Source organism: Lontra canadensis, unplaced genomic scaffold, assembly GCF_010015895.1.
Source record: "Lontra canadensis isolate GAN:19392208 unplaced genomic scaffold, GSC_riverotter_1.0 scaffold53, whole genome shotgun sequence".
NCBI classification, from domain to species: Eukaryota; Metazoa; Chordata; class Mammalia; order Carnivora; family Mustelidae; genus Lontra; species Lontra canadensis.
Genome location: NW_022631047.1, coordinates 6,449,076 through 6,461,628, shown reverse-complemented (window position 1 = coordinate 6,461,628; position 12,553 = coordinate 6,449,076). Strand labels below are relative to the sequence as shown.

The 12,553-nt window shown below is 35.4% G+C and overlaps 1 protein-coding gene across 8 annotated transcripts in view; it reads right to left on the bottom strand.

Moving 5' to 3' along the window:
- The window catches only part of MON2 (MON2 homolog, regulator of endosome-to-Golgi trafficking), a 106,342-nt gene that overhangs the window by 31,959 nt on the left and 61,830 nt on the right, over positions 1-12,553 (bottom strand). For 6 of the 8 annotated variants that reach the window (XM_032874640.1, XM_032874642.1, XM_032874645.1 and 3 more), the window contains 7 exons: positions 11,237-11,338; positions 10,340-10,342; positions 9,870-9,980; positions 8,206-8,381; positions 5,567-5,729; positions 3,903-4,196; positions 891-1,089 (listed from right to left, as the gene is read on the bottom strand). In XM_032874640.1, coding sequence (XP_032730531.1) covers positions 891-1,089; positions 3,903-4,196; positions 5,567-5,729; positions 8,206-8,381; positions 9,870-9,980; positions 10,340-10,342; positions 11,237-11,338 — 1,048 coding nt within the window. The remainder of the gene's footprint in view (positions 1-890; positions 1,090-3,902; positions 4,197-5,566; positions 5,730-8,205; positions 8,382-9,869; positions 9,981-10,339; positions 10,343-11,236; positions 11,339-12,553) is intronic. The other 2 variants (XM_032874641.1, XM_032874643.1) reach the window with 1 other exon arrangement.

The following is a 12,553-nucleotide window of genomic DNA, read 5'->3' as shown; positions in this document are numbered from 1 at the left end:
GAAAAGAATAAATACACTTATGCCTTAAAAGAAACAGGAACAAAGGGCGCCTGGGAGGCTCAGTTGGTTAAGCAACTGCCTTTGGCTCAAGTCATGATCCTGGAGTCCCAGGATCGAGTCCCACATCAGACTCCCTGCAGGGAGTCTGCTTCTCCCACTGACCTCTCTCCTCTCATGCTCTCTCTCAAATAAATAAAATCTTAAAAAAAAAGAAAAGAACAGGAACAAAAAAGCTAAATGTAAAATAATAATTTGTAAAAATGCAAGACTCTGTAGGACATGCTCATAATTAAACAAAAAAAAAATTTCGTCCTGTTCATTTTTCTCTAGCACCACCATCACTACCATCAGAAGTGAAGGTACAATCCACACTGGGTTTCTTAATCTTAGTACTACTGACCTGTACAATTCTCTCTGCCTGTAAAACTCTTCACATTTCGTCTTACTATTGCCTGATGAACATACTACTCACTCCTCAGATCTCCTTGCTAAAATAGTGCTTTCTTAGGGAAGCCTACCTAGATCACAGAGGCCAGGTCAAATACGTATTAGAAGCTTACAAAGCACCACCCCTTTGTAACATTTATCACTGTAGTAAGTTTGTAGTTATGTAATTATAGTTACTCCCTCAGGCACAAGATACCAAGGATGCTGTGTATTTTACTCATCACTCTATCCCTTAGCCCATATGAGCTACATTACATGTTTTCTCAATAAGATGAATGAAAACATGTATAGCTCACACCACCCATACACAAAGACTGGCAGTTAAGATTGATTATTCTTGGGAAGTAACATTGTACATAAATTTTTTAAAGATCTTTTATATTTTCCAAATTTCCTTTAACATGAATTACTTATATAACCAGGGGGAAAATGTATATATATACCTAAAGGTTGCAGTAAATATCTTCTAGTGTTAAAGATTCTTGCTACTCCGGCCAATGTTAAAACCCATGTCTCTGCCCACTGCTTCTCTGCTGTGTCCCTTGAATGATGAATGAGAATATTGCCACCTCCAGACTCAATCTTTTCTTTGTCTGCAGTGGTAGAAGACTCCCGAACTCGGTCCAATAGATGAAAAAGAACCTGAATATTTATAAAAATGAACAGAAAAATAACACAGCTTAAGTAATAGCATAGTAGTTAGAAATTGTCACAAGAAATTATATCTGACAGATCAATCCCGAATACTAGAAAAATTTTAACAATAGATATACTGTATTATCTTTAAATATGAAATGGAATATGAAAAAATTTTTTTAAAGATTTTATTTATTTGTCAGAGAGAGAGATAGCACACAAGTAGAGGGAGCAGTAGGCAGAGGGAGAAGCAGACTCCCTAACGAGCAAGGAGACCAATGTGGGACTTGATCCCAGGACCCTGGGATCACGACCTGAGCCAAAGGCAGATGCTTAACCCACTGAACTACCCAGGCATCCTGGAATAGGAAAAACTTTAAAATTGGGTAGAATATTTTCTAAGACTTACTGATTTGGAGTATCAATAGAGTATCTATGGAGTAATATACAAGAAGGGAATGAAGCTAAAAAGTCCAGGCAAAAAATAAATTATGGAAGATATCTGTAGAGAGATTATAACTGAAAATTCAGGACTATATGAAGGTGCTTCAAAAAAATAAAGCAAGGGGACTTCTGGCTGGTTCAGTCCATAGAGCACGTGACTCTTGAACTCGGAATCACGAGTTCAAGCCCCACACTGGGCATAGAGCCTACATTAAAAAGAAGGCGCCTGGGTGGCTCAGTTGGTTAAGCGACTGCCTTTGGCTCAGGTGATGATTCTGGAGTCCCGGGATTGAGTCCCACATCAGGCTCTCTGCTTGGCAGGGAGTCTGCTTCTCCCTCTGACCCTCCCCCTTTTCATGCTCTTTCTCTCTCTCACACTCTGACTCTCACATAAAGAAATAAAACCTTAAAAAAATAATAAAATAAAAATAAAAAAATAAAAAGAAGAAAGAAAAAATCAAGCAGGAAGTGTTTGGGACTTGAAGAGTAGATTCAGGGGAAGGAACTGAAGAAAAATTTTTTAAAAATTGGAAAGAAGCAGAAGCATTCTGTGAAACAGAATCCAAGGGAAGAGAAATTTCAAGGAGAAAATAATCAAGTGTTAGATGCTACAAAAAAATAAAAGTGAATAGGGTAAGAACTGAATTAAGGTGAAAATCTTGGCAATTATAAGACCACCTATAGCCTAAGAACAATTTCCGTGGTTCTCAAAATATGGTCTCAGAACCAACAGCATTAGCATCACACAGGCAATTCACAGACATGCAATTCTCAGACCACAAGCCTGGGCGGCTCAGAAAAATCAGAAATTCTGGGAGGCAGGGGCTGGTGGCTCAGCAATCTGCACTTGAGCGAGTCTTCTAGGTGATTCTGTTACTTTAAGGTTTAAGGGTCAGGAGAATGCAGGGAAGGTAAGGAAGGAAAAAAAAAATCACTGACAACTAGGCAGCAAGATTAACAATTAAGCTGTTTAAAAGGAAAATAGGAATCAGAAAATATCAGTTTGTTTTTTTAAATGGTAAGGAAGGCTTAAGCATGTTTGTGATCTGAAGAGGAGGAGCCAGCGGATGGAGTTGAAACAGAATACACAGGACGGAGAAGGGATTTTAATTATTTTTATTAGTGGATATGAATTATTAATTTTTAAGAAGACATTTTGGAATATTTTTATTAAACTGAAGACAAATTGTTAAATATAACTAAGATTTACTATGCAGCCTATTGTCAAACACTGATCTCAGAAATTCACAAAAGTGGTGAAATGATAGATTTTTAAAAAAATTTTTTTAAAGATTTTATTTATTTATATGACAGAGGTCACAAGCAGGCAGAGAGGCAGGCAGAAAGAGGGGAAGCAGGCTCCCTGCTGAGCAGAGAGCCCCATGTGGGGCTCGATTCCAGACCCCTGAGATATGACCTGAGCCGAAGGCAGAGGCTTAACCCTCTGAGCCACCCAGGTACCCCAATAAATACATTTTTATTAAAATAGAATACATGGAACAAAAATGGAGAGCTTTCAGCAAAGAGGGGATCCTCACTAATAAGTTGTTGGCTTTGTAAAAAGTTTTTAAAGTATATTTATTTATCTTAACAGAGAGAGTATACCTGCACACAGCTGGGGGAGGGGCAGAGGGAGAAGGAGGGAGAGAATTCCAAGCAAACTCCATGCTGAGTACAGAGCACCCAACACAGGACCCAATCTCACAACTGTGAGATCATAACCTGAGCCGAAATCAAGAGCTGGATGCCCAACCAACTGAGCCATCCAGGCATCCCATAGAAAGTTTTTAAAAAGAGGACGAGAAAGAAAAATAAAGGGGTGCCTGGCTGGCTCAGTCAGTATAGCAAGTGACTTCTGGTCTCAGGATTGTGAGTTTGAGCCTCAGGTTGGATGTAGCGATTACTTAAAAATAAAATATTAAAAAACAAAGAAAAGCAAGAGAAAAAAAAAAAGAAAGAAAATGAAACTGTATATTTAATGAACAAATATACAGAATTTACCAATTAGAGGTTACTTCTGTTTGGTGATCCTGAAAGGAAATTTCACTACTGTTGATATTCTTTTATTTACAAAATTCTCAATTGGTTACATTTAAATTACGTGGTTTTAGGGAAACGGGAAGCAAAAAGGGAAAGGCAAAGGCAGAAATCAGAGACAGACAGTAAGAGATGAAGACCGAAAAAGAGAGAATAGGCTTTCAGTATGTAATTTATTCTGGGTGAGGTACAACTTAAAGTATGACAAAACTAACATTCTGTATTGTCAAAAGCACAAACGCCTGGAAATTCTTCTTCAAAAATTAATAGGTACAAGATTAATTGAAAAATTTAAAAATCTGTGTCAAAAGCTAGTAACTCAAGCTAATCCACAGTACCTTCCAAATAACAGTGTGCCACGTTGAGTGCTGTAGTAAAGTTCCATGTGCACCAATTGTTGAAAACAGAGTTTGTCCTGCACTCTTCCTCACAGCAGGACGGGGGTCCACACATAGTTCACCCAATTTTGCGTAAAGACACAACCACAAGCAATCAAATGGTGGTGCAGGATGGAAAGGCCGATTTAAAACAACTCCTTTCTCTTCTGCCTGCTTTTGCTGTGCTGCCTCTTCTTTATTTAATTCTTTTTCAATAGTTTCTCCTCTTTGGAAAAAATAATCTGAAATATTCCACTAAAAAGCAAAGTAGAAAAACGCCATTCACTCACAGATTTTATTTTAAACACATAAATACATATGCAACACATGGTTGCTTTCCTTTCAGAATAAAACTTTAAAAAGCCACTTCAGTAATTTCTTTTCTAGTAGAACAGATCTGAAAACATCTCTGTCACATGTCTCCATCTGATCTCAGGAGAATTTGGGGAAACAAGCATGGGCTAACGTGAACATTCTCAAACATTTTTATTATGAAACATTTCAGTAACATAGAAAAATGGGGAAAATATATCAATATAGTGATATACAGAAAGCCAGGTATTAACATTCTGTCATATTTATTTCGTTCCACTAGATAAAGTGTTTAAAAAAATAACCATGATGCCATTATGACACCACAAAAATCATTAACAATTCCTTAATATCATTTAATGGTATTTTATAATTTCATAAGAATAATTACTATATCCAAATAAATCTTGTGACTTCATTCTCAACCACAGTATGTGGTGTATGAATTAATGAGAATTATGCCAATGATAAAAATGTGACCATAAAAATACAGGAGGTGACACCTAGCAGTAATTTAATCAACACTGAACTACTCTTTGGGAACAATTCTATACATGTGCTTATTTCCTTTCCTATAATTACCTATTTAATAGTAACTTATCTTACTTGTAAGGGTATTTAAGTTTGACTTTTAAAACTTCTGGCTTATAATAAACATTAAAAAGAGTCAAAATAATCTCTTTAAATACATTTATATTGGGAACAGCTTTCTATTTGTTTACTTATATAATATTAATAATATGCTAGCTTAGATTTTACTTTCTACATTAAAGATGAGTAAAATGAGGCTCAAGATGTCAATAATTAAACAAGAGGCACAGAATTAAAATACAAGTATATCTGCTTCCACAGTCAAAGCTCTTCTATTAACATATGCCTTCTAACAGCTAATAAAGCAGCACTAACAAACTATAGGACTGTGTATATAGCAAAGCCCTACGTATATAGTAAAGCCTTTTATTGGAGCTTTATTTACTAAATAAGTAGTATATGGAAATGTTGCTACTGAAACAATATTAAAAATCAGTTAATCTTTACACAAGCATACATACTACTGTTTACTAAATCCTCTCACAATAAACCTTTTAAAGCTAAATTTTAGCTCAATATATCAAAATTATTCCAAATATTCTATTAATGAAGTAATTCTTAAGTTGTATCATTTAACCCTTCATGCAAAATAAAAGTTTATTACTTAAAAGTCATTTGAACAACCCCTCTAAAGCCAAAAGCCAATTCTCTTAGTATTCACTCTCAATAACATAACAGTGATTTCTAAATTATATGATCACAAGAAAGGCAGCAATACTTACCAATAAACCTATCGAAGTCAAACTAATATTAAGTTCTTGGTTATGAAGTCCAAAGCTACCTGCAACATCTACAACAATCTGCAGGCATGTACAAGGCATTGTTGGTAGAAAATCCGTCACAACCAACTGAAGACACTGGAATGCAGTTCGTATCAAGGATTCTCTGAAAAAAAATGGAGAAAAATTATACTCATGCACTTAAAAGAAATATAAGTAATAATACACACCTTACACTAATTTTAACCAAGTTAAATTCTATTTTAAAAATTGAACAAGAAAATCTTCCTAATATAGGTCATACAGTATTTCAGTATTTACATAAATGTAAAAGAGAAACACACACTTGAAAAAATTAACAAATAAAAATAAAGAATTTTGTATCAACTAGCCAAACAAAACTTAGACATTAATGAGAAAAGGAAACTGGCCACAGCTCCTTTCTCACCACTATACCCCCAATACCTAGCATGGTGCCTAGCACATGCAAATACACATAATTTACTCACTGAATGAAAATTAGTTCCTCATTCTTTTATATCTATATCTTATTTAAAATACTATATCTAGTCAGTAAAAGAAAAGAGTACATTTTGAATTTCAAATGAAGAGAATAAGAAGTAACTGATTTTAGAGAGAAATTCTAGTGGTGAAATATAATAATGAAATGAATTATAATAGCTAATGCTTATTTTTTCTTAAAGATTTTATTTATTTAGAGAGAGAGAGAGAAAAAGAAAGAGTGCACTCAAGCAAGGGGAAAGAGGAGAAGCAGACTCCAAGCTGATGCAGGGCTTGATCTCACAGCCCTGAGACTGTAACTGAAGTGGAAATCAGTCGGATGCCCAATGAACCGAGCCACCCCAGGCAACCCAATAGTTAAAACTTATTATTGAGTGTTTGTTACGTCATGCACTTCCTAAGTGTTCTACATGTACTAATTAAATTCATCCTACAACGATGTCCTATTTTATAACTGCACTGTAGACTGGGAGAAGAAAAATACTTAAGCTTGATTTAAGCCATGGCTGATCTCTTTCCACTTTAATCATCTCAGTATTTTGTAGTATTTAAGAAAATTTAGGGCCCCTGGGTGGCTCAATTTGTTAAACGACAGCCTTTGGCTCAGGTCTAGTCCCACATCAGGCTCCCTGCTCAGCAGGGAGTCTGCTTCTCTTTCTGACCCTCCCCCCTTTCATGCTCTCTCTCTCTCTCTCAAATAAATAAAACCTTAAAAAAAATTTATTACTACAAATAAGTAAGAAAAAATAATTTTCCTTAATAAGCCCAAGCACCTCAATCATATAAAACTCCTCAACTAGTCAGCATACCGGATAGCATGAGTTCTGCTGCAGAGTGAGACAAATATATGCAAACATTCGATAGACCTCTCTCTCCGCTGCAACATTCTACCTTAAGCTAAATAAGTCCATTTTGTTCTTCCTTCAGTATTTACTAGTTACCTAATAATACCACCATTCATTAAGCTGCCTAAGTTACAAATATAGGATTCATTCCTTATTCTATTTTCTATATCACCCTTCACTTCCATAATCAATCTGCTAAGTAGGTAACTCCATCACTTTGTGTTTCTAGAGAACACTGCAGGTTCTCTCATGTCCCACCCACCCCTCCATAGTGCTTTCACAGTGATGTATCTCAAATGCACATCAGATCACACTGTTCCTCTGCTTAAAACTCCTAAAATGCCCCTCAATGTACTTAAGATAAATCCAAATAGTTTATAAAAGCATATAAGGTTCCTCATAATTTTGACTCTGCCCTCCTCCAGGGACACAGGCCCCTACCACTGGAATCTTATTCTTTTGCAGGATAACAGACTATTCTCATTAGGATTCTACTTACAGATCTTGTTCTTCTTTCCTAAGATTCTACTTTTAGAGCAAGAGCTATTTATCTATGTAATCAGAGTAACTAGCAGGGCACAGGACTTAGAATACACTGGCACAGGGGCACCTGGGTGGCTCAGTGGGTTAAAGCCTCTGCCTTCGGCTCAGGCCATGATCCCAGGGTCCTGGGATTGAGCCCCACATTGTGTTCTCCGCTCGGAAGGGAGCCTGAATCCCTCCCTCTCTCTCTGCCTGCCTCTCTGCCTACTTGTAATCTCTGTCTGTCAAATAAATAAATAAAATCTTAAAAAAAAAAAAAAAAGAATACACTGGCACAAAATAAATGAACAATAAATTTTTACACTCGATCTTAGCCAAAAGGCCGAGAAGCGATGAACAATAAATTTTTCAAAGTCCCTTAAAAGTAATTTCTTAGATTTCCCAATATATGCAGTGAAGTCCTAAAGTGTTAATTCACATCTTACCAGTGCTTATTTTAATAATATAAGACCCAATCTTCCGATGTGTTACAAAATTTGTTAGCTTGGTGCATTTACCCTAGAAACCTTGTATTTCTGTATAAATGTGAAATGTCAAGTAAACAGCAATTTTTCTATCCTTCCAAAACAAAGCTGAGCCCTGATAATTCACTACAGTCACTGCGGGTAGAAATAAGAAAAACGATTCTAGATCTTAGCCAGGAAGAGGACACATAAAAAATTACCACTTTTTCAAGATTTTAGGGCAAAGTCCCTCCTCATTACTTTTTGGATGTTAATTTTAAACACTTACCCTTGATCATTTCTGATTGCTCCCATGACTCCAAGCACTAATGGCCATCCAGGCCCAAGACTGTCTCCCTGACTCTGAAGAATCTGCAACACACATTCTAATTGCTTGAGTCGGATATCTGGATGGTTAATACTGGACATTTCCTTTAATGGGTTCAATAAAAGCAACTGCAGCCTCTGAAAGGAGGGCAGGAAACTAATTAGGAAGAGAGGCTCAAAAAGACAGAAAGGCTTTACAGTTGCTTTTTAAATTTAAATTCACTTCCACTCAGACTATAATAGTAAACAGAAACTTTTCTACTAAAACAAACACTGAATGTGATTCTCTAACCATAATCACCAGAGGTTTCTTTTGTCCTCTGTATTTTTTTAAAATAAGAGAAAATAAAAACCAATTTTCAACATGTTAAATTTTGGATTAAATGGAGAGTGATCCTGAATTAAAAAACATTCATTGAAGACCCCAAACAAAAATTAATTACTTAATTAAAAACTTTTTTAAAAAAGACACTAATTAAAGACCCATATGAAATTAATCTCACTAAAGGAAATCTATCTATTTATATCTAGCTATATTTGGAGAGAGGAAAATAATCCCCAATTTCTAAAATCATCTTTCATTTATTCTGTTAATGTATATCACATGTATTGAAAATTCTTAATACTCCTAAAAATTAAGTATGGTTGACATGAACAAAGATGGCATAAAAGTACTGGAACCCATGAGAGTTAAAACAAAAAAAAGAAAGTACTCTGTTCCAGTCCCTTCAAAAGTATCTGAAAGCACTTGCTTCATTTTTAACTTTGTTCTCTTCAAGGACTCACTTATTTGGTTCGCTGACTAAAAAAACATTAAAGCTCTCACCATGTGCCAAGTATTAAGCTGAACGTTAAGGATATGGATCAGGGTTTTGTTTTCAGAAACCTTAAAGTATAATAGGAAAAAGTATGAAAGCTAAAATGTAAGTTCTGTAAGAACATACATCTTTTCTGTTTCATTTATCATTCTATGCCAAGAGCTAATATACCAGTTGGCATATCATATATACTCAATAAGTAACACAATTACAATATAGTAAGATAATGAAGGCAATGGAAATGCCTATTAAATACCTCATTACTACTCATTCTGGTAGACTTTTAAAAAATTGTGTAAGATAGAGGTGAATGATTACAGAAGTCAGGACAAAGGATTCAAAAATAAACTCTGGAAGAATAAAATAACTTTTAAAAGTATTTTAAAATAAAAATCTATTTATGGTACTTGTCTCTTCCAGCAGTTGTTTTCTCCTCATGTATGGATAATCAGAGAAAAAATTAGAGACAGTTAAGGACCAAACCAAGCAGGCTAATAAAGTAGGGCATCAAAATAAAGCTTTAGCAATGCATGAACAGGGAAACTTCTGCACTAGGAGACCAGTTCTAGGTAATTTAATAGCTTTAATTCCCTGTCATTTGCAAGAAAGTTGCTGTATTTTTTAATAAAGATAATCCTAAAAATCCAGACATATCAACCTCTGTAAGATATCCATGGCCTACATATAAAATAGAATATTAAGCAACAAAACTCATTCTCAGAAATCATCCATTTGCTATATTAAGAAAATTATATATGGGAGATGATTTTATATTAAGAATTATTTTTAAAAACAAGAATTTTTTTACCTGGTTTTGTGAAAGTGGAGGATCATGGTTAAATGTTAATCCTGCTTTAATAAGTGAAGTTAAAGCTTCTGCTCCCCATTCTCTCATTCGAGAGTTTGGATGCTGGCAGACCTGAGGACAAAACATTGAATAAAAATTAAATATTTAAATTGTATATTTAAGCTATGTATCACACATCAACTTGAGAAAAGAAAAATTAAAACATTACATTTTCTGTTCTTCAGATTTTATTTATTTATTTGAGAAAGAGAGAGAGAGCCCAAGCAGTGTGAGGCACAGAGGGAGAGAGAGAGAAGCAGGCTCCCGACTAAGCAGGGAGCCCAAAGCGGGGCTTGACCCCAGGATGCTGGGATCATGACCTGAGTGGAAGGCAGACATTTAACCAACACTCCTGTTCTTTCACATTTTAAAAATGACATCAAAAGTTCATCAGTAATGGAAAATTATATCTATAATGTAAGTTAGCTTACCTTCTGTATAAGGGGCAAAGGAAGCAATAAAGAGAAGATAAAAGATGAAACTAAGTAAGTCACAGGAAAAAAAAAATGTCATAAAAGTAAATTGTGTCATTAGAGTAAACAAAAAAAGCAGGCTGACACCAAAGTTCCTAATTAGGCCTACCCTCATAATCGAATACTGTGCTAAAATCTTAAAAACTTATTTTTGTGCCATTTGGTGAGAAGGTCCATGATAAAGAAATTGGCATATATCCTTTAATAATTCATAAAAGTAATCCCAATAAAATGGAAAAGAAATAAGGAAAAGGACAAGGACATTTCCTAGCTTACTCAAAAAATACAAAATGAATCTAGGTAACCTAAACCTAAATCACACAATAAACACATATAATGACCGAAGCAGCTTTTACTGAGAAGTAGCTCATTATTACCAATCATTCCAACTTGGACACAAGATACAAATTCAGATGAAAATTCCCTGGTACTATCTATAATTAGTGATACCAAAAAAGTTTTTCCCTTTGCAGAAGAGCTATCTCAGGATCACAGGAAAGGCTATAAAGACACAATGTTTACTACTAACTCTCAGCCCAATTACCTTGAAGTTTCAGAACTAGCTGAAACTGAGGTAGATCATGAGACTATATAACAAAAGAAAGAGGTCCCAAGCTAACAGCTGAAGGAGACTTCAGAGACTGCATTGTGTATCACCCATTTTTCAGCCAAAAGCAATTCTTCCACCAAAGCAATTATTGTAAAACTTCAGTCATTAATAAATTATACAGGGATAAGTACAAGGAAAAAAAATGGTAATGCTGATTTTTCATATGGTTATCCAGAATCATTAGTTCAATGTGTAGGCCTTTATTCTTAACAAGAAGTAAACAGTATTTAAGAAAAAGAAGTTACCTCAAGCAGATGTCCAGTTAGAGGTCTCCAAAGAATTTCTATTCGGTGCATGTTAACTAGACCCGTTTCTAACAATTTGGCAACAGCAAAAAGAGATGGTTCCTAGAGAAAAAACACATTGCAATTTGCTATTATAAGAATTTTTAGTACCTCAAATGTAAATAAAACACAATACACTGAAAACCATGACTATAATTAATATCTAATTAGTATAAAGTTAGTAATAATCATCACAGAATCTCAGTTATCATAAGACAAGCCTTTCTGCCCACCTTCAAGTATCCAGAATAGCTTCTAGTTGGAAAATTGGTTAGGAAGAAAATGCCTTCATGAGGAAAAACTGAAAAATTCAAAACTTATTCTAGACATATAGAACGGCTAGTCGTCTGACCAGAAGGAAAGATACATTCTGCCACAGACTAAACTTTGTCCCCCTAAAATTCCTTTGTTGAAACCCTAACCCCCAAGTTGATGGTATCTGGAGATAAGGCCAATAAGGGGTAAGTAAAGTTAAATGAGGTCATAGGGTGAAACTCTGGTAAGCCAGGATTAGTAGTTTCTTAAAAGAGACACCAGAGAACTTGTTAGTGTGTTCTTAAGCACTCCATCCCCACCACATGAGGATACAGTGAGAAGGCAGCTATCTTTCAAGCCAGGAAGAGAGCCCTCACTAGAACCACCATATTGGCATCTAGATCTCAAACTTGCAGCCTCCAGAACTGTAAGAAAACACAATTCTGTAGTTTAAACCACCCAGTCTGTGATAATTTGTTATGGCAGCCCAGGCTGACTAATATATATTCTTATTAGTGTAGTCTTCAAATGTCCAGGTTTTATGTGTGAATGTCAGGAAGTATGAAAAAAGCAGAAAGAAGACATCAGAGAGCAGGGGGAAAAGTATGATGTCAAGAATATGGCTGATACCAGTTTAGACACTGACAGAAAAGTAGCAGAAATAGAAGACAAACCCCTCTCCTCAGTTGCTAGCATTTCACCAACCAGAAAGACAAATATAATGGTCAGGCTGACCCTTCCTGCACGTGCTAATGTTGTACACACCTTAAAAATTTGTGTGGTAGAAAAATGTATCATGGTAGAAACAGCATGATAACTGTGAACTGCCTATAACTGCCTAGCATTTCATTTCAACTGTACCACTTAACAGCTGTGTAACAGTAAGTTACTACTTCCACTAATTTTTTTTAATGTATGAAATGGAGACAATAATATACCGAAACAACCACATGTTAGAAAATATCTGGCACATAGTGAGTCCCCATAAATGTTGCCTAGTATTACTTCCTCCTCCTCCTCCTG